General features: G+C 41.9%; 1 protein-coding gene across 6 annotated transcripts in view; it reads left to right on the forward strand.

Annotated features, from left to right (window-relative positions):
- Positions 1-27,132, forward strand: part of LOC134355758 (A-kinase anchor protein 13-like) — a 557,767-nt gene that overhangs the window by 197,347 nt on the left and 333,288 nt on the right. For all 6 annotated transcript variants that reach the window (XM_063066124.1, XM_063066122.1, XM_063066127.1 and 3 more), the window contains one exon: positions 680-976. In XM_063066124.1, the coding sequence (XP_062922194.1) occupies positions 680-976 (297 nt within the window). The remainder of the gene's footprint in view (positions 1-679; positions 977-27,132) is intronic.

Consider the following 27,132-nt stretch of genomic DNA (forward strand, 5'->3'; position numbering starts at 1 on the left):
TTTTGCACTGCTTATTTAATTTAATTTCCTATTTTCTTAAACATATACTTATTGTAATTTACAGATTTAACAATGTACTGTTGCAATAAAACAACAAATATCATGACATATTTCAGTACTATTAAACTTGATTTTTGATTCTGAGTAAGATTGAAACAGGACTGATAAAATTTACAAGGATGCTGCTGGGACTTGAAAACCTGAGTTATAAGGAAAGGTTGAATAAGTTAGGACATTTCTCCCCCCCGGAGCATAGGAAAATGAGGGGAGATTTGATAAAGGTATACAAAATTACAAGGGATATAGATAAGGTAAATGCAAGCAGGCCTTTGGGTGAGACTAGAACTAGAGGCCATAGGTTAAGGGTGAAAGATGGAACATTCAAAGGGAAATAGATGGGAGTTTCTTCGCTCAGAGCGTGGTGCAAATGTGGAACAAGCTGCTAGTGGAAATAGTGCATGTGGGTTCAATTTCAACATTTAAGAGAAGTTTGGATAAGCACATGAATGGGAGAGGTAAGGAGGGCTCTGGTCTGGATGCAGATTGTTGGGGCTAGGCAAAATAACAGTTCAGCATGGACTGGATGGGCCAAAGGGCCTGTTTCTCTGCTGTACTGTTCTATGACTTTAACTGCTCTGCTGTATTTGCCATAATTATTTTTTCTCTTCACTGTTTGCAGCACACAACCGCTGTGAGGTGGTGAAAGTCCTACTGTGTGCCTCCAAGGAAGGCGTTCCCGTTTCTGTGCTGGCAGAAGAGAATTTCCAGTATGTGCAAGACGCCACCTACGATATGGCACGGTTTCTGGTGAGCAGCGCTGGATCCCAAGAAGCACTCAATGCGATCCGGATAATGGATAACTTCCGCATGTCATCTGCCGACGCGACGCTGCTTGATAAAGACCTGACCTTAAAGGTGCAACATTTGGTGCTGCCTTCCAAGTGGAACGTCCTGGGGCCAGACACCAAGCTGCAAGGTAGGCTTCCAGTTCAATGCGGCAGTCGACAGATGCATAATGACAAAGGCCATTCACCCCTTCATCTGCTGTAACACTGATGGAGTCTGTCATTTTGATCCACAGATCCACCCTCAGGGGCGTGCTCTAGATATCTAATGGATTATATCATGTTTGAGATGATTCCATTAGTGAGAGTCTTAAGTGAGGACAGCTTTGATAGCTATTAAATATTGAGGGGCCAGATAGAGTTCCTATGCCGTATGGTCTGATGTTGTTTTTCATATTGATATTATATAGAAAAGAGAATGGTACAGGCCCTTCGGCCCATGATGTTGTGCTATCCCTTTAAATTAATCAAAGATCAATCAGACCCTCCCCCCTCCCCCACATAGCCTTCCATTATTTTTTCATCTGTGTACCTATCTAAGAGTTTCTTAAATACCCCTAGTGTATCTGCTTCCATCACCAACACCCCTGGCAGCACGTTCCATGTACCCACCACTCTGCGCAAGTAAAAAATCTGCCTCTAACATTCCTCCATAACACCTTAAAGTTATGCCCCTTGTATTAGCAATTTCTGCCCTGGGAAAAAGTCTCTGGCTGTCCACTTGATCTGTACCACGGATCATCGCTGTCAATTCACCTCTCATCCTCCTTCGCTCCAACGAGGAAAGCCCTAGCTTGCTTAAGCTATCCTTGTGAAACATGCTGTCTAATTTATAATTGTCACATGTACCAAGATATAGTGAAGAACGTGCAGATCAAATCATCACACAGTGCATTGAGCTAGATTAAGGTAAAACAGTAACAATGTAGAATAAAGTGTAAAATCTATCAAAAAAGTGCAGTACAAGTAAACAGTGAAGTCCAAGGCCATAATGAAGAGCACCAATGTGGTGTCCGCAGGGGTCTGTGTTGGGACCGCTTCTCTTTAAGCTGTATGTCAATGATTTGGATGGTGGAATTGTTGGCTTTGTGGCCAAGTTTGCAGACAATACTAACAACGGTGGAGGGCAGGTAGTGTTGAGGAAGTAGGGAGGCTGTAGGAGGACTTGGGCAGAAGAGGAGAATGGGCAAAGAACTGACAAAAGTAATACAGTGCTAAGAATTGTATGGTTATGCACTTTGGTAGAAGAAATACAAGCATAGATTATTTAATATTTTCTGTGGAATTTGTTGGCACTTTTCATCCCTCTTCCCTCCGGGAGAAGGCAAAGGAGCTTGAAGACTTGTACGGCCGGATTTGGGAACAGCTTCTTTCCAACTGTGATAAGGCTGCTGAACGGATCCTGACCCGGATCTGGGCCGTACCCTCCAAATATCCGGACCTGCATCTCCGTTTTTTTTGTACAACCTTACTTTCCATTTTTCTATTTTCTATTTATGATTTATAATTTAAATTTTTAATATTTACTATTGATTTGTAATCCAGGGAGTGGGAAGCGCAGAATCAAATATCGCTATGATGTTTGTACGTTCTAGTATCAATTATTTGGCGACTATAAAGTATAAAAGGAGAGAAAATTGAAAAGTCTGAGGTGCAAAGGGACTCGGGAGTCCTAGTGCAGGATTCCCTAAAGATTAACTTTCAGGTTGAGTTGTTGGTGAGGAAGGCAAATGCAATGTTAGCATTCAGTTTGAGAGGACTAGAATATAAAAGCAAGGATGTAATTCTGAGGCCACACTTGAAAAACTGAGAGCAGTTTTAGGCCCCTTATCTGAGGAAGGACGTGCTGACATTTGAGAGGGCTCGGGGGAGGGTCATGAGAATGATTATGGGAATGCAAGGGTTAATGTCTAAAGAGCATTTGATGCCTCTGGGCCTGTACTTGCTGGAAGTTAGAAGGATGAGGGGGGATCTCATTGAAACCTATTGAATGTTGAAAGGCCTAGTTAGAATGGATTGGAGAGAATGTTTCCTATAGTGGGGGAGTCCAGAATCCGGTGGGGGCGGGGGTATAGCCTCAGAATAGGGGGATGACTACTTAGAGTGGAGATGAGGAGGAATTTCTTTAGCCAGAGGGTGCTGAATCTGTGGAATTTGTTGCTACAGGCGGCCGTGGAGGCCAAATCATTGTGTTATTTAAGATAGAGGTTGATAGGCTCTTAATTAGTCAGGGTGTGAATGGTTATGGGGAGAAGGTAGGAGAATGGGGTGTAGAAGGAAATGGATCAGCCTTGATGAAATATTGGAGCAGGCTCGATGGGCCGAATGGTGTAAATCTGCTCCCATGTCTTATAGTTTTATGGTTACCAGGTAAGAAAGTAGATCATTTAAAACTGAAGTGCTTCTGAATTTCCTGTTGTGTATGGTAGTGAATCTGGGGAATGGCGGAGTATCGCAGTAGTGTAGCAGTTAGATAAACACTGTAATAGCACGAGCCACCGAGGTGCAGTCCTGCCACTGTCTGTAAGGTGATTGTACGTTCTCCCCGTGACCATGTGGCATTTCTCCAGGTTCTCCAGGGGTTCCTCCCACATCTCAGAAATGAGCAGCTCAGTAGGTTAATTGGCTACCTGGGTGTAATTGGTCTGGAAGAGTCTGTTACTGTGCTGTATCTCTAAATTAAGTAAATAAATTCTCTGCCCCAGGTGGCTGTGGAGGCTAGATCACTGAAAGTATTTCAAGAAAAAGTTGATAACTTTTTTAAAATGGAGGAAATGATGTGAAGGTAGAACTGGCATAGACGTGGATTTGTCGCCTAGGACAAACCAACCATGATGTTGAATGGCAGGGGTCGGCTTAAAATTCTTCAGTGGACAACCCCGAGCCCGGCTGCGAAAGGAAGAGGGGTGGGACTAGCAACCCCACCCTGCAAAAGCCCAGTGCTGCAGAAATGCCAACAGAAGCCCAAAAGACCTCTTTCCTAGGAGAGGAAGGATGCACCAGAGAGAAAGGCTGCACCTGGAGACAGCTTCGAAGACCCTCCCGGGACAGAGAACACCGGCAAGTTACTGTCGGCTGCAATGCTGCAGTTGTGGTGATGGAGCTTAAGGAAGTAGATTTTAGAGGCCAAGTGTCGGACTCCTGCTTGCATTTTCTTGCATTTCTTATTCTGTTTCCCTTGAAAATCCTTTCAATGTCCAAATTTGGACATTGTGCTCACAGTTACTGCTTTTTATGACTGCTCCATACACTCACAGCCCTATGCATGACAGTGTTTCAAAGTATTTCTCTCTTCACTGCCTTCTTTGTCCATTTTATCTCACACATCCTAATATTTATAATAAAAAGATCGTTGACCTGAAATGTTTAACTGTGTCTCTTTCCGCATATGTTTCCTGATGTGCTGAGGATCTCCAGCATTATAGAGTCCTAGAGCATGGAAACAGTCCCTTTGGCCCATCTAGTCGGTACCAAATTATTATTCTGCCTGGTGCCATCTACTTGTACCTCGGCCATAGCCCACCATACCCTCCCATCCATGTACTAAGAGTCATACTAAACATGCAGGCTGGCCAAGATGCTCATCCAAGCTTATGTTTGTTTTGCTGGTGTTTAGCAAATGTTCTTCCGAACATTTCCCATCTATGCACCTGTATGATGATCTTTTAAAAGTTGTAAATATATCTGCCTCAACTACTTCCTCTGGCAGCTCACACTACATACATACCACCCTCCATATTTTTTTTTAAAGTTTCTCCTTTTAATTTGGCATCTGAGGTTTTTTGTTTGTCGGAGAAAAGTTTATCTTAATCCATCCTGTCAATTCCTTTGAATATCCTGGAAATCTGCATCATTACATAGAAACATAGAAAATAGGTGCAGGAGTAGGCCATTCGGCCCTTTGAGCCTGCACCGCCATTTATTATGATCATGGCTGATCATCCAACTCAGAACCCCGCCCCAGCCTTCCCTCCATACCCCCTGACCCCTGTAGCCACAAGGGCCATATCTAACTCCCTCTTAAACATAGCCAATGAACTGGCCTCAACAGTTTGCTGTGGCAGAGAATTCCACAGATTCACCACTCTCTGTGTGAAGAAGTTTTTCCTAATCTCGGTCCTAAAAGGCTTCCCCTCTATCCTCAAACTGTGACCCCTCGTTCTGGACTTCCCCAACATCGGGAACAATCTTCCTGCATCTAGCCTGTCCAATCCCTTTAGGGTCTTATACGTTTCAATCAGATCCCCCCTCAATCTTCTAAATTCCAACGAGTACAAGCCCAGTTCATCCAGTCTTTCTTCATATGAAAGTCCTGCCATCCCAGGAATCAATCTGGTGAACCTTCTTTGTACTCCCTCTATGGCAAAGATGTCTTTCCTCAGATTAGGGGACCAAAACTGCACACAATACTCCAGGTGTGGTCTCACCAAGGCCTTGTACAACTGCAGTAGTACCTCCCTGCTCCTGTACTCGAATCTTCTCGCTATAAATGCCAGCATACCATTCGCCTTTTTCACCGCCTGCTGTACCTGCATGCCCACTTTCAATTACTGGTGTATAATGACACCCAGATCTCGTTGCACCTCCCCTTTTCCTAATCGGCCACCATTCAGATAATAATCTGTTTTCCTATTTTTGCCACCAAAGTGGATAACTTCACATTTATCCACATTAAATTGCATCTGCCATGAGTTTGCCCACTCACCCAACCTATCCAAGTCACCCTGCATCCTCTTAGCATCCTCCTCACTGCTAACACCGCCGCCAAGCTTCGTGTCATCCGCAAACTTGGAGATGCTGCATTTAATTCCCTCATCCAAGTCATTAATATATATTGTAAACAACTGGGGTCCCAGCACTGAGCCTTGCGGTACCCCACTAGTCACCGCCTGCCATTCTGAAAAGGTCCCATTTATTCCCACTCTTTGCTTCCTGTCTGCTAACCAATTCTCCACCCACACCAATACCTTACCCCCAATACCGTGTGCTTTAAGTTTGCACACTAATCTCCTATGTGGGACCTTGTCAAAAGCCTTTTGAAAATCCAAATATACCACATCCACTGGTTCTCCCCTATCCATTCTACTAGTTACATCCTCAAAAAATTCTATGAGATTCGTCAGACATGATTTTCCTTTCACAAATCCATGCTGACTTTGTCCGATCATTTCTCTGCTTTCCAAATGTGCTGTTATCACATCCTTGATAACTGACTCCAGCAGTTTCCCCATCACCGACGTTAGGCTAACCGGTCTATAATTCCCCGGTTTCTCTCTCCCTCCTTTTTTAAAAATTGGGGTTACATTAGCCACCCTCCAATCCTCAGGAACTAGTCTAGAATCTAACGAGTTTTGAAAAATTATCACTAATGCATCCACTATTTCTTGGGCTACTTCCTTAAGCACTCTAGGATGCAGACCATCTGGCCCTGGGGATTTATCTGCCTTCAATCCCTTCAATTTACCTAACACCACTTCCCTACTAACATGTATTTCACTCAGTTCCTCCATCTCACTGGACCCTCTGTCCCTTACTATTTCTGGAAGATTATTTATGTCCTCCTTAGTGAAGACAGAACCAAAGTAATTATTCAATTGGTCTGCCATGTCCTTGCTCCCCATAATCAATTCACCTGTTTCTGTCTGCAGGGGACCTACATTTGTCTTTACCAGTCTTTTCCTTTTTACATATCTATAAAAGCTTTTACAGTCCGTTTTTATGTTCTCTGCCAGTTTTCTCTCATAATCTTTTTTCCCCTTCCTAATTAAGCCCTTTGTCCTCCTCTGCTGAACTCTGAATTCCTCCCAGTCCTCAGGTGAGCCACTTTCTCTGGCTAATTTGTATGCTACTTTGGAATTGATACTATCCCTAATTTCTCTTGTCAGCCACGGGTGCACTACCTTCCTTGATTTATTCTTTTGCCAAACTGGGATGAACAATTGTTGTAGTTCATGCATGCAACCTATAAATGCTTGCCATTGCATATCCACCGTCAATCCTTGATTTGCCAGTCATTTGCCAGTCTATCTTAGCTAATTCACATCTCATACCTTCAAAGTTCCCCTTCTTTAAGTTCAGAACCTTTGTTTCTGAATTAACTATGTCACTCTCCATCTTAATGAAGAAGTCGACCATATTATGGTCACTCTTACCCAAGGGGCCTCTCACGACAAGATCGCTAATTAACCCTTCCTCATTGCTCAAAACCCAGTCCAGAATAGCCTGCTCTCTAGTTGGTTCCTCGACATGTTGGTTCAAAAAACCATCCCGCATACATTCCAAGAAATCCTCTTCCTCAGCACCTTTACCAATTTGGTTCACCCAGTCTACATGTAGATTGAAGTCACCCATTATAACTGCTGTTCCTTTATTGCACACATTTCTAATTTCCTGTTTAATACCATCTCCGACCTCACTACTACTGTTAGGTGGCCTGTACACAACTCCCACCAGCGTCTTCTGCCCCTTAGTGTTACGCAGCTCTACCCATATCGATTCCACATCTTCCCGACTTATGTCCTTCCTTTCTATTGCGTTAATCTCTTCTTTAACCAGCAACGCCACCCCACCTCCCCTTCCTTCATGTCTATCCCTCCTGAATATTGAATATCCCTGAACGTTGAGCTCCCATCCCTGGTCACCCTGGAGCCATGTCTCTGTGATCCCAACTATATCATAATCATTAATAACAATCTGCACTTTCAATTCATCCACCTTATTACGAATGCTCCTTGCATTGACACATAAAGCCTTCAGGCGCTCTTTTACAACTCTCTTAGCCCTTGTACAATTATGTTGAAAAGTGGCCCTTTTTAATGCTTGCCCTGGATTTGTCGGCCTGCCACTTTTACTTTTCTCCTTTGTACTTTTTGCTTCTATGCTCACTTTACACCCCTCTGTCTCTCTGCACTGGTTCCCATCCCTCTGTTGTGAACTTACCTCCTCACGGCTAGCCTCTTTAATTTGATTCCCACCCCCCAACCATTCTAGTTTAAAGTCACCTCAGTAGCCCCCGCTAATCTCCCCGCCAGGATATTGGTCCCCCTAGGATTCAAGTGTAACCCGTCCTTTTTGTACAGGTCACGCCTGCGCCAAAAGAGGTCCCAATGATCCAAAAACTTGAATCCCTGCCCCCTGCTCCAATCCCTCAGCCACGCATTTATCCTCCACCTCATCGCATTCCTACTCTCACTGTCGCGTGGCACAGGCAGTAATCCCGAGATTACTACCTTTGCGGTCCTTTTTCTCAACTCCCTTCCTAGCTCCCTATATTCTCCTTTCAGGACCTCATCCCTTTTCCTACCTATGTCATTGGTACCTATATGTACCACGACCTCTGGCTCCTCACCCTCCCACTTCAGGATATCTTGGACACGATCAGAAATATCCCGGACCCTGGCACCAGGGAGGCAAACTACCATCCGGGTCTCTGGACTGCGTCCACAGAATCGCCTATCTGACCTCCTTACTATCGAGTCCCCTATCACAACTGCCCTCCTCTTCCTTGCCCTACCCTTCTGAGCTACAGGGCCAGACTCTGTGCCGGAGGCACGGCCACTGTCGCTTCCCCCGGGTAAGCTGTCCCCCCCAACAGTACTCAAACAGGAGTACCTGTTGCTAAGGGGCACAGCCACCGGGGTACTCCCCATCACCTGACTTTTCCCCTTCCCCCTCCTAACTGTGACCCACTTGTCTACCTCCCGTGGCCCCGGCGTGACCACCTGCCTTCCAACCTACCTACTGTACATGCCAGGGTGCATGTCCCACTTTATTGAATGTCTCATCATCACACTTCAGTTCTTCATGCCTTTGCTATATAATTTTTCAGGGGCCCTGGTGGATCTTGAGTTGGAGACTAATACTGTTTTCCAGCTGGTATGTCATTCAGCAATGGTATGAAGGAGAATGGCTGAAAACTTTTCCTTCGAATGTGATGTGCTAGAATCTGTTACACAGAGGATGCCATGCCTCCTCTTGCTGGTGAAATCCAGTGAAGCCCATTCTATCCCCATACCCATGCACAGAAACTTCCTTTGTGCCTACGCAGCTTCCTGTTAAAACTTTTCATCCTGACTGGTTGAGGACCAGATGGTACAGCCTCAGAATACAAGGACGTCCCATTACAACAGAAATGAGAAGCCTGAGGGTGGTGAATCTGTAAAATTCATAGCCACAGATGTCTGTGGAGGCCAAGTCTTTGGATATTTAAAGAGGAGGTTGATAGTTTTGATTAGTAAGGGTGTCAAAGGATATCGGGAGAAGGCAGGAAAATTGGATTGCGAGGGATAGTAAATCAGCTATAATCGAATACTGGTGATACCCAATGAGCTGAATGGCCTAATTCTGCTCGTGCATATGTCTTATGATCTTACCACCCCTGTGGTCAGTGACTTCTGTCTCAGTCTCACATCTTGCTTCATAAAAGTTCTTGCTGATCTCCCTTCCTGTATCTTTTGCCAGAATCAGCAAATCTGTGTCCAATTGTCCTCGTGTCGTCAGACAGTGGGGACAGTTTTACTTGTTTGACTCTTCTAAACCTGCCAGTCTTGTACAATTATATCAATATTCCCTGCACCAAGGGAGCAAGCTTAGCTTCACCAATGCAACCTTGGCGCCAAGGTAGCTCATCCATTGAACCGTTCTGTTAGATCAATGTCCATCTCTCATGTTGCAGTGACCGAAACTCGATGCAGTAGAGGTGTCACTCACTGGATGTTTTTTCGTTTTTCTCTGTTAACTCTTAAGAGGCTGTTGTGCATGAAAATTCCAGGAGATCAGCAATTTCTGAGATACTCAAACTGCCCCATCTGGCATGAAAAATCATTCACTTAGATCACATTTTTCCCCATTCTGATGTTTGGACTGAACAAAAACTGAACCTCTTGACAATATCCGCATGCTTTCATGCATTGAGTTGCTGACACATGATTGTCTGATTAGATATTTGCATTAACGAGCAGGTATGCAGGTTCATCCACTAAAGTGGCCACCGAGTGCATATCCTGTTCATTGGAAGTATCCTCACTGTCATACATTCAAGATTGGTGGCAATGGAAAATTTTGAAATTCCATTCTCCAGGATGAAGGTTCATATTTATTCACCATGAACGCACATTTACATATATTAAAAATTTGCTGTGGTGTATTGGTCAGAAGGCAGCATGCCACAAAAAATAACAACTTTCTGCAATTAACAGCTCATATGCCAGCTTGGCTCGTCAGCTAATTCTGCTAACAGCCACAAGACTTAGCGGTGAGAAGGCCACCTTTCTAAACAATATATATTTAGAGTCATTATGATTTGGGGTTCCACCAAATAGGAACATTGGGAATTCCAATTAAAGGAACCTTGATTTGAGCAAATGCTGTAAATACTGCCCATACACAATTGTTGGTCACCAAGAAGTAACAGATTATACACTGCATAAAATCATAAAGAAAATTTATTTATCAATTTCAGTTTTACCAAACAGTTAATAGGAGAAGAAAAAAAATCGAAGGGCTTATTATGATTAAACCAGTCTAAATGTGCACATAAACATTCACGCTCATGTCTGTATTAGCTGGGAGTAGCTTAACTCATGGCGCTGAATTTTCATTACCAATTACAGGTAGAACTTCCCTTCTTGAACTCCTTTGTCTCGTGAAGCACTCCTTGCAGTAAGGTCTTCCGGTCTGATAGGATCCTCCAGGCGTCTTCCCTGATCCACTTCTCTCTGCATCTTCTGCCAAAAGACCATGAACCCGACTACTCTCCATCAGAAATCTCTCTATGCCCAGCTCTCTCGCGATTCTTCTCTCCATCCCGCCACCCTGATTGGCTGACACAACATTCCTAAGTTGAAGAACATGGCACCTTATCTTTAGCCGAGACCAGAACATTCTATCAGCAGGACTCACGGCTTTTACAAAGAGCTGCTAAAATAAAATACCTCATAGCATAGCAGTAGACATCTTAATCAGGGCATTATAATAACAAAAATAAAATTAGAGTTTAAAGTACAGATAAGGAATAAAATATGCAAAGCTACATAAATACCACCATGTATCTGCAATGTATACAGCATAGTAAAAAGTGGTTTAAAGTGTTTACAGTGCCGTGCAGTGACTGAGGTAATAGATGGGGAAGGAATGTGTTCATTCAATGCGAATGGTTGATCAGATTAATTGCCTGTGGGAAGAAACTTTTAAGATGGCATGAAGTTTTTGTTTTAATATTCCTATATCGCTTTCCAGAGGGGATCTTTTGCAGGGTGGCCAGTGACTGCAGTGATTTTTCCTGCCTGTTTCTTTGTCCTGGACACGTGCAACTCCTGCAGTGATGGTAGACTGCAGCCAACGACCTCTTCTGTTGACCTGACCTGACCGCTCACTGTAGTTTTCTGCATCCCAATATCCAAGTCACTTGCATCGGATGTGGACACTGTAGCCTTACGGATTTCCTGAGTGAACCCTGCATCAACTGTGCTGTATCTGATTCCTGGTGTTGCTTAGAAACCTCCCGGCATTATTATTCCAAACAGGATCAGCAAGTTAATCAGTAAAGGAGTCTTTCTGAGTAAAGTAAGATCAAAGAGTTCATAAAGATTCAGAGAGCAGCATATAAAATGCAAATAAAACACAAAGATAAACTGAAGGTGCCGGAAATCTAAAAGGAAAACAAAAAAAAATCTGGAGATAAGTCAGACTGTATCTGTGAAAGCGAAAGATTAAAGATTTTTTTAGATTGGGCTTATAAGTCACATATGCATCGCAGTGTACAGTGAAGTGCATCATCACATGAAGTCAAATCAGTGAGAATCGTGCTGGACAGCCCATGGGTTTCCTTGCACCTCGGGTACCAGCATAGCTAGCTCACAGCCCACTAACCCTAACGCATGTGCCTTCAGAATGTGGGAGGGAACTGGAGCACCTGGAGGAAACTGACGTGGTCATGGGGAGAACACAGCCAGTGCCGGCTTACAGCTGTAATAACATTACGCTGGCAGGTATGCTACCATATGCTTCAGGTCGAAGACTTTGATGAAGGATCTTAAACCTTCAGTTGCAACCTGACTTGCTGATCATTTCCATCCAGTTAGTTTTCATTACATTTAATGCAAAGTCATCACAAGTAGGTCAAAACATCTTGTTCAAACTGAATTTGCAACTTCTAAAATATTCTTTTAATTTGGAAAATCAGCATTAAGGTAGTATTCTTGGCAATTACATTGAGTTCTTTCCTTGTTTCACCATAGTGTTACCCAGCTCAAAGTATTTTCTTCAGACACAACCCAGGATCTGAAACGCAAACCTGATAATTTCCCTTATTGATTTAAAAGTATTTGAAAATGTAATTCTGAATTTGTATATAATTTTTATATACAACACACACAAAATGCTGGAGGAATTCGGCAGGCCAAACAGCACCTATGGAAAAGAGTACAGTCGACATTTCAGGCCGAGATCCTTCATCAGGACTGGAGGAAAAAAGATAAGGAGTCAGTCTTTTTTTTCTCCAGTCATGATGAAGGATTTTGCCCTGAAATGTCAGCTGCTCTCTTTTCCGTAGATGCTGCCTGGCCTGCTGAGTTCCTCCAGCATTTTGTGTGTGTTACTTGGATTTCCAGCATCTGCAGATTTTCTCTTATTCGTGTTAACTTTTTATATGCTTTAAAAAAAAAATAATCGATTGGGGGGTATCAGTAGTGGCTTTAAGATTGCTCAAGGCTTGCACTGTTGGTCATGGAGTAATTTTTTAAACAAAATATCTAATGATTGACAAATTTATTTTGAGTTGCATTGAGTTTACTTTGTGAGGTGGTTATCTGAAAATAACACTTAAACACCTAAAAGCTTTTATTTGATTGATTTATATAGAGATATAGATGGAACAGGCCCAGCAACCCACCTATTTAACCCTAGCCTAATCACAAGACAATTTAGAATGAGCAATTAACATACTAACCCGTACATCGTCAGACTGTAAGAGGAAACTGGAGCTCCTGGAGGAAACCCACGCAGTTACAGGGAGAGGGTATAAACTCTTATAGACAACACCAGAATTGAACTTCAATCTCTGGAATGCCACAAGCTGTAGTGGCGTCATGCTAATCACTGTGCTATCCTAGCATCCACGGCAGTCACTCAGTATTTTAGAATTTGATGTCATTGGCTAAGACAAATACAGTACATTTTTACTGAAACCTGTGGAGAGCTTATTTAACTAAATTAGAAGGGCTTCACTGAAGGCTTCAGCAGATTACTGTTGGGTACTTTAATCAAAAAATCGTGGTATTAAGACGGTCATGGTCTGTGATCAGACGGCAGCCACCTGTACCAGTCTTTATATAACCTGTAATTTTTTTTGAAGTGAATTTTACTTCTGAGTTAATGGATCATGTCCACTGAGATTAAGGGATACAAGTTTCTTTCTAATTATTTTCCAGTTACACTGGCTCCCACTTTGGCTCTTAACTTTATGAATAGTTTTGTGTGGGTGAAATAAAGGTCATGAAATGAAAGGCTTAACACATTGGCTTTGCACGTTGGTTGTTTCTCAAGTTAAGTTTATTGTCATTTAATTATATACATATATATATATATATGTGTGTGTGTGTGTGTGTGTGTGTGTATATGTATATATGTGTATACATATATATGTGTATATGTGTGTGTATGTATGTGTGTGTGTATGTGTGTGTGTGTGTGTATGCCGTCAAAAGAGACAACATTTCTCCAAACCACGGTGTAAAGCACTATAGTACACATAACATACAATAACTTATAAAAGTAAGGATGAAATCTACAGATGGACTACACATAAATAAACAAACCAAAGTGCATAAATTAAATATTGTAATGTACAAAACAGATTAACCAGTGAGAATTTGAGTGCAATGCCGCAGGGAGTTCAGAAGCCTCATAGCCTGAGGGAAGAAACTGTTTCCCATCCTCACCGTTCTGTTTTTTTATGGATCAGAGTCTCCTGCCTGATGGTAGAAAGTCAAAGAAGATGCTGGATGGCTGAGTGGGATCCTAAGGGCCCTGTGTACGTGTGCCTTCTGATAATTGTCTCTGATAGATGGTAGGGAGACCCTTATGATCCTGTTAGCTGTTCTTAAGGTCCTTTGTAGGTCTTCCATCTTTCATTGATTCTATTATATTTCTGTGTATGCCTGCAAGAAAATTAATCCCAGGTTTGTATATGGTGACATATATTTACTTCAATAATAAAATTACTTTCAACTTTGATGTTGGCTCGTGTCTTCTGACTTGGTCTTCCATGATACGGTCTCTGTGGAAGGAGATATTTACTGTCCAAGGATTGTTTGGATTATTGAAATATCTTTTATACTGATAAAGCTTGGTTAAGTCGATGCTGCTTCCAAAATTTCCAAAATATTTTCGACCAGCTTGCTAAAGAAAAATTAAAGTTGTTGAATGGGGTGAATGGATCTGAGGACAGAGTGGTCGAGTCTCTCCTCATGTTAAAACAACTCCAGATATAGTTTAGCCGTTAATTAAGAACAAGTAAAAGCATCAATATCTAACTTCTTTCCCTCCTTTTATAGTTAGAGTTATGGAACACTACAGCACCGAAAATGCTATTCCATTTTCTCAGTTCTTTGGTCTCTGATGCCTCTGGTTCCAGGATGAGCCTTTCCAGAGCATCAGAGATGTTCTCTTTCTTCAATGAATGGGTTTTCCCTTCCTCCATTAATGCTGCCCTCACGTGTATCTCCTCCATTTCCCAAACATCTGCACTCACCCCATCTTCCCCATCTTAACAAGGACGGAGGTATTCTTGTATTCACCTACCACCACATGTACTTCTGCATCCAGCTCATCATTCTCCATGGCTTTTGCCATCTTCAGCAGGATCCTACCACCAAACACGTCTTTACCTTACCCCACTCTCTGCTTTCCAAAGGGATCTTTCCTTTTGAGAGTCCCTTAGCCTTTCCCTCTAATCTCCCTCTCAGCACAAATCTCTGCAAGCAACAGATTCACTTCCCCATCCACCTCTTCCCTTACCTCCATTCAAGGCCTCAAACAGTCCTTCCAGGTGTGTGTCTTCTTCTACTCCCCACTCTGACCTCTTGCCTCTTCTCTCTCGCTCTCTTTCCCCTGCCACCCCTCCTCTGCCCTTTCTCTTAGGGTCCACTCTCTCTCCTTATCAGATTCCTTTTTCACAAACCCTCTACCTTTCCCACCTGCCTGGCTTCACCTATCACCTTCTAATTAGTCCTCTTTCCCCTCACCCTGTCTTTTTATTCTGGCATCTTTCCCTTTCCTTCCCAGTCCTGAGAAAAGGTCTTGGCCTGAAACGTCGACCGTTTATTCTTTTCCATAGATGCTGCCTGACCTGCTGAGTTCCTCCGGCATTTTGTGTGAGCAGCACAGAAACAGGCCTTTCCACACATCTAGTCCATACTGAAATATTTTGCCTAGTCCAATTGATCTGCACCTGGACCAATGACCTCCATCCCCCTGCCATCCATGTACTGAACCAAATTTTTCTTAAATGCTGAAATTGAACCTGCATCCACTACTTCCTCTGTAGCTTGTTCCACACTTTCACCACCTTCTGAGTGAAGAAGTTCCCCCTTATGTTCCCCTTAAACATTGCTCCTATCACCCTTAACTCATGACCTTAAGTTATCTCTCAGTATGTTGCAGATGGTTTCAGGAGCATCTTCTGACTGTAGTAATCCTGGGCTATCCTTATCAGAGAGATTCCTCTTGCCCTATCCATCTCCCATCCTCTCTGCATCTGAAAACTATCTTGCTTTCTCACCTTCCTCATTCTGTGGAAGGATTTCAATCTGAAATTTTATTTAATTTTATTTAAATCAAAAGCATTTGCTTTTCATATATTTTTAAAACCTGTGCCTAACACAGCCAGCACCTCAGTGTAAGCCAGTGAGCAGAATGGCAAGAAGAATTTTGTGCAAATCAATAAATGGGCAGCAGAGGTTTGCATGGCCAAGCTGAGGCCTGGTCTAAAGAGCACTGAAATAACTACCAGACTATTCCAAAATGGTTCTCCAGGGTCTAATTTTGATGCTGAAAAGATTGGTTTTCCTGCAAAGATATTAATGTAAGTGATTGATTACTCAATTTCAACAGTGCTGTTTTTGTTCCCAGCACCAGAAAACAAAAAAAAACCTCAGTGTGTCTTGAGTTAATGTTTATGAATCATAAAATATTCTTTTGTAAGGTGAACAATGGCATTTTTGTTAGCATACGCAACTAGTTAAAAGCTTTTAACTAGAGTGAAGGAAACCTAGAATATGAATACCCTTCTTATCAGAATCAGGGTTAGTATCACTGGCACATGTGTGAAATTTCTTGTTTTGTGGCAGCGGTACATTGCAATACATAATAAACAAGACATTCCAATAAGATGTATATGTATATATGTTTGTGTGTGTGTGTGTGTGTGTGTGTGTGTGTATATATATATATATATATATATATATAATGCCTATAAAAAGTATTCACCCCCCCCCCCCGTGGAAGTTTTCATATTTTACTGTTTTACAACATTAAATCACAGTAGATTTAATTTGGCTTTTTTGACACTGATCAAGGGAAAAAGACTCTTTCGTGTCAAAGTGAAAACAGATCTCTGCAAAGTAATCTAAACTTATTATAAAATGCAAGATAACTGATTGCATAAGTATTCACCCCCTTCAAGTCAGTATTTAGTAGATGAATCTTTGGCAGCAATTACAGGCTTGAGTCTGTGTGGATAAGTTTACAGCAGCTTTGCACATCTGCTCACTGCACTGTTTCCCCTTTGTTACAAAACTGCTCTTGCTCTGTCAGATTGCATGGGGATCATGGGTGAACAGTCCTTTTCAAGTCCAGCCACACATTCTCAACTGGATTGAGGTCTGGACTCTGACTTGGCCACTCGAGGACATTGTGTTTTATATTTGTAATTAATTTAGATCACTTTTTAGAGATCTGTTTTCACTTTGACATGAATGAGTCTTTTTCTGCTGATCAGCATCAAGAAACACAAATTAAATCCAGTGATTCAATGTTGTAAAGCAATAAAACTTCAAGGGGGGGGGAGAGAATACTTTTATAGGCACTATATATAAATATATATATGTAGGTGTAAACAACTTGTTAATGAAAGGGGTCAGAGGAGAATAGACTGGGTCAAACGATCAGGAAGGCAGCAGTAAGTTAACTACCACATGTTATAACGTTGATGTTCAGGAGAGCATCCCATCTCAGCGTGCACAGCACATCACACTTTGAAGTAAGTGGGCAACAGCAGCAGAAAACTACACTGTGTTCTATGTCTGTACCAAATAAAGTGGCCACTGTGTGTAAATTGGATTAGATTTCTTTTGTAACCAGGTGACTAGGTGGATGAGGTGAGGCATGTAGATAAATATTCCAAAGAAAATCTTACACACACAAACCAGCTTGAAGATCCATTGCCAGCTGAAAACTGGCTTGCTGTTGATAAATGGCTGGAGCTTTAAAGCATGAGACTGAGGAAGGGAGAAACAAGTTTTTCTCAGTAGACTATAAAGTGGGGCTGGAAATGATGAGTCAGTCTAAGAGAATTTCTCTGATAGGGTGAAACATTAGTATTGATTTATTATGATCATGTTTACCAAAATACTCGGAAAAGCTCATCTTGTGTACTGTTAATACAGATCAAATCATTACACAGTGCATTGAGCTAGAACAAGGTAAAGCAATAACAATGCAGAATAAAGTGTAAAAGCTACCAAAAAAGTGAAGTGCTGGTAAACGATAAAGTGCAAGATTATAACAAGGTAGATCAAGAGTCCATCTTATTGTTCAAGAGGTCTTTCCCAGAGTCAGATAACAGTGTGATAGAAGCTGTCCTTGAGCTTGGTTGTAGTTGCTTTTAGGCTTTTGTATCTTTTGCCCAATGGGGCAGAGGGGGTAAGAAATATCCAGGGTGGCTGTGGACTTGGAATACACTGGCTGCTTTATTGAAATTGCGAGAAGTATAGTCGGAGTCCATAGAAGAGAGACTGGTTCCTGTGCAGTAATGGGGAAGGTGAACTTGGTCTATCTATGCAGTGCATTGATGTTATTGTAATTTTTAAAATTAGGTTTGTACAGTCTACAGTGCAGAATCAGGCTCCTTGGCCTGATCTGTCGAAGCTGAAAAAGTTATGTGACTAATTTAGTCCTATTTGCCTTCCTATTATCCATATATCCCCAAGTTTTTTTCCTATCCATATATTTATCCAAATGTCTTTTAAGTATTGTTCTTGTATCTGCCTCAACTATTTTTCTGACTGCTCGTTCTGTACATAAACTTCCCTGGCTGTGAAGAAGTTGCCCTTCGGGTCCATTTTTGCCCCTCACCTTAAACCAGTGGTTTCCAAGCTTTTCTCTGCCATAGATCAATACCATTAAGCAAGGGATCTGTGGACCCCAGGTTGGGAACCCCCTGCCTTAAACCATCTGGTTTTCTTGTTCCCCTTCCCTGGGAAAACAACAGTGTTCATTCACCCATGTGCGTGTGTACAGGTAACTACGCAGTAGAAACCAGATGCAGTTTACCAGATTGGAAAAGGTTCAAGTGAATCGTTGCTTCACCTGGAAAGTGATCCCAGGATGGCAGGAAGAGAAGAGGTCAAAAGATAGGTGTTGAATCTCCTGCCTCGCATGGGAAAATGTTGCCAGAGGTGGAGTGGTGGAGGAGATGGCAGAGTGAACCAGGGAGCCACGAAGGGAGTCATCCCTTTGAAATGCCGAAAGGAGAGGGGAAGGTATGCCTGGTGATTGAATCGTGTTTGAAGCTCGAGGGCATTTCTTTATAGCCTGCAGGACTCAATATTGAATCCTCCAACTTCAAAACCTTCTCCATTTCAAAGTCCAAAGTAATTTTATTATCAATGTGCATATATGTAACCATATCCAGTCTCGAGATTCATTTTCTTGCAGACATTTACAGCAGAACAAAGAAATACATAGAATCGAAAATAAACTGTACACAAAGACTGACAAACAGCCAAATGCTAAAGAAGACAAACAGGTTTTGCATAACTAATGTGCGCATTAATTTAAATTTGATGGACAGAGAGAGGGATGGAGAGATAACACTGAGAACATGGGTTGTAGAGTCTTTGGAAGTGAGTCTGTATGTTGTGGAATCAGTTCAGAGTTGAGGCGAGTGAAGTTACCCACACTGGTTCAGGAGCCAGATGGTTGTAGGGTAATAACTATTCCTGAATTGGTAGTATGGGACCTAAGGCTCCTGTACCTTCTACCAAATATTGTCACTTGCTATTCTTTGCTTTTCTTCTTCATTTAAATAGTCTGCCCTGTTGGAAGTGTTCCTGTAGACCAGACTATACAATATTACACAGACTTTACAATAGTAACATATTATACAAACAAAGAAACTTAATAGCTCCTGTCCTGTCTCCCTAGTTCACCCGGCACTGTGGCCACCATCTCTGCTAATGTGACTGACAGGTTTCTCTTCGTTTTGTTGAAGGGTCCAAAAGCTAAGTAATGAACTGTTTCTCTTTCCACAGATGCTGGTTGACCTGCTGAGTTTTACCCATAATTTCTATTTCTATTCTTCTTTTCCTATGTGAAGATTGGCTCATTGGAGCCACTAGGTCAATGCTCTCTCAGTACCTTGCCCATAGCAATTACTTTAAATTGGTAAGGAGTGTTAGGATGCTAAACTGCTCCTCCCCTCCCCCCCCAGCTACGAGACTATTGAACTCCCTACCACCACTGAGGTCACATCACATATGAAGGGCCAGTAGCATTATACTGTTTTTTTTAAAACTTGTGTCGTAAATGTATCTTATGCAAAGTGTCAATCGTCTAGAATAAACTTTATTTTTTAAAATTTATTTGTGGTAACATTACTCCACCCGCCACCAAGGACCACGTATACAGAAAGGTTTCAGGAAAGAGCCAGTAACATCATGAAGGATCCCACCCATCCCTCTCATGGACTGTTGTCCCACCCCCATCACAGAGTAGCATCCATGCCAGGACCACCAGACTCAAAAACAGTTAATTTCCCAAAGCAGTAAGGCTGATCAACACCTCCACCACTCCTCAATACCATTACTTCATCATTTCCAACCAGTCACCTGATATACAGACACTACTTCTGTGCCTAGCATTACTTAATAGGCATTCAAACAATTTGCATTCATAAGCTATTTTATGTATTTATCCCACCCACTAGACTTCACCAATCATCTTCCAGCTAGCCTCTTTCCCCTCCCCCACCGCATCTTTTAATTCAGGCATCTTGCCCCTTCCCCCTCAGTCCTGAAGAAGGGTCTTGGCCCTAAATGTCCACTGCTCACTCTTTTTCATAGATGCTGCCTGACCTGCTGAGTTCCTCCAGCATTTTGTCTGTGTTGCTTCGGATTTCCAGCATCTGCAGACTTCTTCGTGCTTATATTTATTGTGTCTTGTTTTATTATTATTGTGATTTTTTTAATGCTTTTTCTTTGTTCTGCATCGGATCCAGAGTAACAATTATTTTGCTCTCCTTTACACTTGTATACGGGAAATAACATTAAACAATTTTGAGTGAGTTGTGTATACCTTGGTGTGCACCTTGGACCAGAAGAACTTTGTTTCATGTGGTGGTATACATGTATAGAGTTGAATAACGAGAAACTTGAACTTGTAAGGAAAAAGAATGGTTCTACTCCATGCAACACACATCAAAGTTGCTGGTGAACGCAGCAGGCCAGGCAGCATCTATAGGAAGAGGCGCAGTCGACGTTTCAGGCCGAGACCCTTCGTCAGTCCTGACGAAGGGTCTCGGCCTGAAACGTCGACTGCGCCTCTTCCTATAGATGCTGCCTGGCCTGCTGCGTTCACCAGCAACTTTGATGTGTGTTGCTTGAATTTCCAGCATCTGCAGAATTCCTGTTGTTTGCGTTTAGGTTCTACTCCATTTCAAGTTTATCCTCCAATTTATCAACTATCAGCCTTATGTGGAGTGAATAATTCCACCATTTCCCATTATTTAGTTTTCAGCATCCTAAAATACTACGTGAGTATTTTCCCCACAAGGCATTCAATTGTTTGACAAGTATGCTCCTTTTTCTTACAGATCTATTGATGAATAATGTTGAATTATTGAAATGGTGCTATTAATGATCTTGTGCCCCTCCAGCACAGTATGCAAGTTTTTTTTTAAGCGGTTTATCCGGAAATACTTCTGTGATGTTCAATGAGTTCAGAATTGGAGAGTGTGTTGTTAAAAGTTTGTGATGAACATCCCTTTTGAAACATAGAACAATGCCGCCTCTTGTATCTATTGCAGAGCCCGATTCAGGGCAGTGCTCCTCGTTCCCCAGTCATGATGAAATTCAACTGCCGATTTAATTTCTTCAGTTCCCTTCTCTTTATCTTTCACAAAATGGAAATTTCTCATGGAGGCTTTTCTGCTCAGAAGGCTGAATCTTGCTCTTGCTGCTGAAATTCTTCCCTTATTGTTTCGCCCAGCTTCCCATTCACTGTACTCTTCCATTTTGTTGGTACTGATTCATGTTCTGCTTCTCAGCCCTTTCTTGATGGAAAACTGCTTGTGCTAGCGAAAGCTAATTAAATAGAATGACAGCAGTTCGTAAAGTTAGTTGTTTCATTAAGTAGGATTTAAAAATATTTGTTGTTATATGTAATGCTGCAAATCGGGTTTTCTGTTCTATTTTGTGAAATCTATGCCTTTCTTTTCCATTGTTATTTATACTTAAAGTTCCAAGTACATTTATTATCAAAGTATGTATACATCACACAACCTTGAAATTCATCTCTTTATGGGCAGGCGCAAAACAAAGAAACTCAAAAACCATAAAACAAAGAAGACAGTCAAACACCCAATATGCAGAAAGAAAAAATATCGCGCAAACAATAAATGTAAGCAAATATCATTCAGAACTGAAGTCCACATATCGTATTAATTGTATCATATCATATCACACTTACTATATTTGAATGTGTGATAATGGAAATTGAACCATAGTGGATTGATTACAAGAATGTGGCAAATGCGCATATACCCGATCGATTGATTGTGCAGTGAACCCATTGGGCCTTCTACACACTGAGAGCTCTCTCTATTATGCACGTGCTTTCAAGTGTATGTGTTTTTATCTTGGTGGGCTCAATTCATTGCTCCCACACTGCAAGATGCCCAGTGTGTACCGTTACTAACAGGACTCAGTAAAAACATTTAGTCGTACAACTGCATTGACATTCTTGCTCTGCACATACACAGCAGAAATAACATTTCCTTTTATTGTCATTCTCAAACATGTTTAAATAAAAGTAGCCCTTGTTTGGAATGAAGTGATGATGTGTATTTGGTTGTAGGGAATTGCTGGGCCAAATGGTCTCGTCTCTTTCCACATTCAGTGAATATCCTTGGATTCTCTGGATGAGATTCTAGAATGTACTGCAAAAAAGACTTGGGTCAAAGCTTGTTGTGTAAAAGGAAAGACGCCACCACATAAACATCCTTTTAGAACAGAGATGAAGAAGAATTTCTTCAGCCAAAGGGTGGTTAATCTGTGGAATTCATTGCCCCAAGTGGCTGTGCAGCTCAAGTTATTGGATATATTTAAAGCAGAGGTTGAAAGGTTCTTGATTAGTCAGGGTGTCAAAGGTTATGGGGAAGAAGGCAGGAGAGTGAGGTTAAGAGGCTCACTTTTGTGAACATCAGTTCTGAATGTTTCTTGTTGTTTGCACAATTTTTTCTGCATATTGTCTGTTTTATGGTCTTTTTTAATAGGTTCTTTTTTTTTGGTTTTGTGGCTGAGGTAAGGAGACAAATTTTAATGTTGCATATTGTATACATATTTTGATAAGAAATGTACTTTGAATTTTAACATTTGAACTTTAAGTCAGCCATGATGGAATGGCAGAGCAGGCAGAATGGCTTAATTCTGCTATGTCTTATGCTCTTATAAAGTGTGTATGAGGGCCTGTCGTTATATCAACCAAAAAGGAATTGGATGAATTGGATTAATACTAATTGTCAAAGTTACCAACTAGACTGTCCATTTATAGCCAGCATTGTATGTCTTTGTTTGTTGTCAACATTAGACGCAACTAAATCCAGTGAAGTACCTGGTGGGCCAACATTGGGTGGAAGCATCAATTTTAATGATAAGTTTCACATCACAAAATTGTCTCTCCACTTTATTCTAAGGGAACAGTAAATATTTTAAAAACCTGCTCCATTGGGTATTAGTGTCTTTGGGACATCCGTGGAAGGTTCTGAAGAACTTCAATTCTTCCTTTTGTAGTTTTCACCCTGGTTCAGATAGATTCTGCAGACTGCTTGAGGTCCTATAGCCAAACTGCGTGAATACAATCTGTGCAAACTGCTGCTATTGCAAGCGCCCTCTCTCCTACTGATGCGTTGTATTTGTGTAGCACAAGGGTGCTGGCCAGGCAAGTCTCAGTGCTTAAATGAAGCCATGCTCAGACTTGGATTAAGACTTCTTCCACAGTCATAAGACTGCAGGACAGCTGCCGTGTGTGCCAGTTCCTTCGATCGTGCTGCTGTCGGCTTTGCCAGCAGACTACTCAGAAACATGGACTTGCTGAGCTCTGAACATCTGCACATCAGTCATCCCCAAACAATAGTAGAACGCCACTGTGCCAAACAAAAAAAAAAATCTGGAGTATCTGGTTTGCAGTGAAGACCAATATATCTCCTTCTTCCCACCAAATTAAAATGACACATCAAACCATATCTGCCACGGAGGTATAGTATTTAAAACCAGTGGCCTAACCACAGCCTATCAAACCCTGTACACTTGTAATATTTTCCACGTCTGATTCAATCTGACATTCTCTGCAAGTACAACAACCTTAAACATGCTGCTGTTCTTATTAAGCAAGAAAGTGCACTCTGAGCTCAACCTCTCTAAACTTACCTTCGTTCTCAGCAAGTTGGCAGCTTGGCACAGCTGGTAGAACTGATACTTCACGGCTCCAGTGACTTGGGTTCGATCCCAACCTCTGGTGCTGTCTCTGTGGAGTTTTCACGTCCTCCCCATGGCCGTGTGGGTTTCCCCTGGGTGCTCTAATTTCCTGCTATCTGCAAAGGTATCATTTTTTTAATGGAAATGACTTATGTTCTGATTATCGGACCTTTCTCTGTGGAAAGCTGCTTGTGCTAACTACTTCAACCAAATATATAAATAGGGTGGTGCAGTAGCGCAGTGGTTAGCACAGCACTTTACAGTACCAGTGACCTGGGTTCAATTCCTGCTGCTGGCTGTAAGGAGTTTGTACATTCTTCCTGTGACCACGTGGGTTTCCTCCGGGTGCTCTGTTTTCCTCCCATGGTCCAAAGACATACCAGTTAGTTGGTCATTGTAAATTGTTCCGTGATTAGGCTAGGATTAAATCGGCGGATTGCTGGGTGGCGTGACTCAAAAGGCAGGAAGGGCTTATTCTATATGATATCTCAATAAATAAATAGAAGGAAACCAGTTCAACAAGTTGTTAATTGGATTATTTAAGACACTACATTGCCTCTTAGGGTACGTCCACACTACGCCGGATAATTTTGAAAACAAAGCTTTTTCTCTTCATTTTGCCCTCCTGTCCACACTGAAACAGCATTTTCAGCCCCCGAAAACAAAGATTTTCGAAAACACTCTCCAGAGTGAATAAATCTGAAAACACTTAATATCCGGCGTAGTGTGTACGGGGTAAACGGAGAGATTTAAAAACGCTGTCATGACGTGCTGGAACAGATGTTCGTTGTTTCCTTGAATGCAACTACCTAACAATTTCAGAACAGACAGCAATGAGACTGAAGCCAGAAGGGTTAGAAATGTACTCACCAAATATTTTGACCCATAGCTCACTGAATAAATAAGTATACTCACTTCACCCTGTTTTCTGTCCTTGCTTGTATGAAGGTGGTTTACCTATTTATGCAAGTACTTCTCTGACAATAGATGTGTAACAGCCTAATGTAACATTGTATGGAAATACAAGATAACGCTGATGCAGACGTTTTATACATTTAACAAGGTGCTTTATTAATGCAACAGAGTTGGTCAGTTTTTCAATGTTCATCATGAGCTGGGTCATACTGTCCGTGAACTCCCTGTCGGTTGCCTCCATACCCTCCAGTATTTGTTTTTTTTTTAGTTTTAAGTCCTCCTGCGCGAAAGCCAAGAGCAATTCCTTTAAAGTTTTTCTACTCTTTAACTGGACAAACGCGCACTAAGTATACCATTTCCTCTTCGCTTGTTTTCTGTGTGTCCTGCGCATGCCCAGTAGGAGGAAATTCGCCCAAATATCCGTCTAATGTGGACAGAGATATTTTGAAAAACGCTTAGTGTGGACGCCTGTCGTTTTTACTCGAAACCGGCTTTTTCAAAATTATCCGGCGTAGTGTGGACATAGCCTTAGTGTGAACATGAGTGATAAAATCTGGACGATCAATGGGAGTTTGGAAAGGGTCGGTGCAGACTTGCTGAGCCAAAGTGTCAGTGATCTTAACTCAAGGCGGTTGTCATACTGAGGTAGGTTGCCACCTCATGACCTGATTCATCTCCAACTTCCCCTTTCTGTGTACATCTTGTCGGGTAGCCAGGTTGTCTGGTAGACAAGCTGGTCAGCAGCATTTAGCAGGAGGACGTTGAGGTTGTAGTTGAATAATAAATCTCTGAGCCCTTTCAAAACAATTCCTTTTACATGCTGATTCCTCTCTCTGTCTCCGGGGGAAGGCTCAGTGAGCCGTGGCTTGGTCCCAATCCACTTCATTTGTTTGTTTCTAAAGGATCGAAGGAGGCCACATCTTGTTCAATTGTTGTCATCTGCCTTCAATAGAAAAGAAACGTAACCATCTTTTCTTCTGCTTCAGAGATTTGCCAGATCTGAAGGAAAGACTTTGGCATGAAACCTTAACTCCATTTTTCTCCCACAGATTCTGTCTGACCTGAGTAGCTCCATCATTTAGACCTTTTGTTTCAAATTACCAGCAATAGAGTTAGTTTGCTCTGGGCATTTCTATTTTGCTTTTTGGTATTCCTTTCAGGACAGCCCAATGTGTTTTGTAGCCAGAGAAGTATCTTTCAAGCATTGAAGGAATTTTGCTGTCGTGCATCTAGAGAGTGGGACACAGCTGGATGGAATCAAGGTTATGATTGTGGTTGAACATTGATAGTATTGATCCACGCTGGCAAAATTCAAACGCCTCTGAATCCTGAATATAGCATGAGCCTGTAAAGGACTATCTATTAAATCGCTACTACAGCTCTTAATCCTAAAATCTACTTTATTGTCAAGCAGTCTGCAACATAAACAGTTTAATCTTGGCAAAGACTCACTTGCACGTTGTCCTTTGTTTGTGTAGGTTGGAGCATAGCCTTGACCCTGTCACTTCATTTTATAAATGCCTATTGATGTGGAGTTGAGAGGAGGTTGCAGTAGGAGCAGGGCAGAGGAATTCCATTGTGGCTCGCTCCCCTGGTGCCAAGCATAGGCAAGGGAAGGGTGAAAAGCAGCAGAAGATTTATCTGGATCGGTAGGGAGAAAAGATGTGCTGTTGGGACTGCTCCAATTGCCTCATTCTTTGTTTAAAACTTCTGTTATTTAGCAGGGTTCAATCATTGTTCTGTCTGTATGTCCTGAGTTGCAATAAATCACTTGTGACTGATGGGGCCGGTGAGTTTCCCCTCAGTAAGTGGCTTATCCTTTAGTGTTGAGTGAAGACCAGAAGGAGGGATTACCAGATGACCTTTGACGTAGTTGGGCTGCAGTTAGAGTATTGCATTCACTTCTGGTTGCCTCATTAGAGGAAAGACATGGACGCTTTGGAGAGGATGAACAAGAAGTTTTACTGGGTTGCTGTATTAGATTTGAGGACATCAGAGTTTGGACAGACCTGGGTTGTTTTCTGTGGAGCACCAGAGGCTAAGGAGAAACCTGATAGAAGTTTGTAGATTAGAAGAGGCACAGATAAAATAGACAGACAGTATCTTTTTTTTACCAGAGTGGAAATATCTAATCCTAGAGAGAATGCATTTAAGGTGAGCAGGGTGACGTTCAAAAGGCGATGTGTGAAACAAGTTCTTTTTGACATAGAAAGTGGTGGAATCCAAGAATGTACTGCCAGGGATAGTTGTGGAGACCACTATGATAGAGCTGTTTAAGACACCCTTAGATAGGCATATTAATTTGCAGAAAGTGAGAAGACGTGAATGTTGTGTCGGTAAAAGGAGTTAGTGAAAAGTTCAATGTAAATTTTATCAAAGTACATATGTGTCACTGTATACAA

Source organism: Mobula hypostoma, chromosome 13 (assembly GCF_963921235.1).
Source record: "Mobula hypostoma chromosome 13, sMobHyp1.1, whole genome shotgun sequence".
Taxonomy (NCBI): Eukaryota; Metazoa; Chordata; class Chondrichthyes; order Myliobatiformes; family Myliobatidae; genus Mobula; species Mobula hypostoma.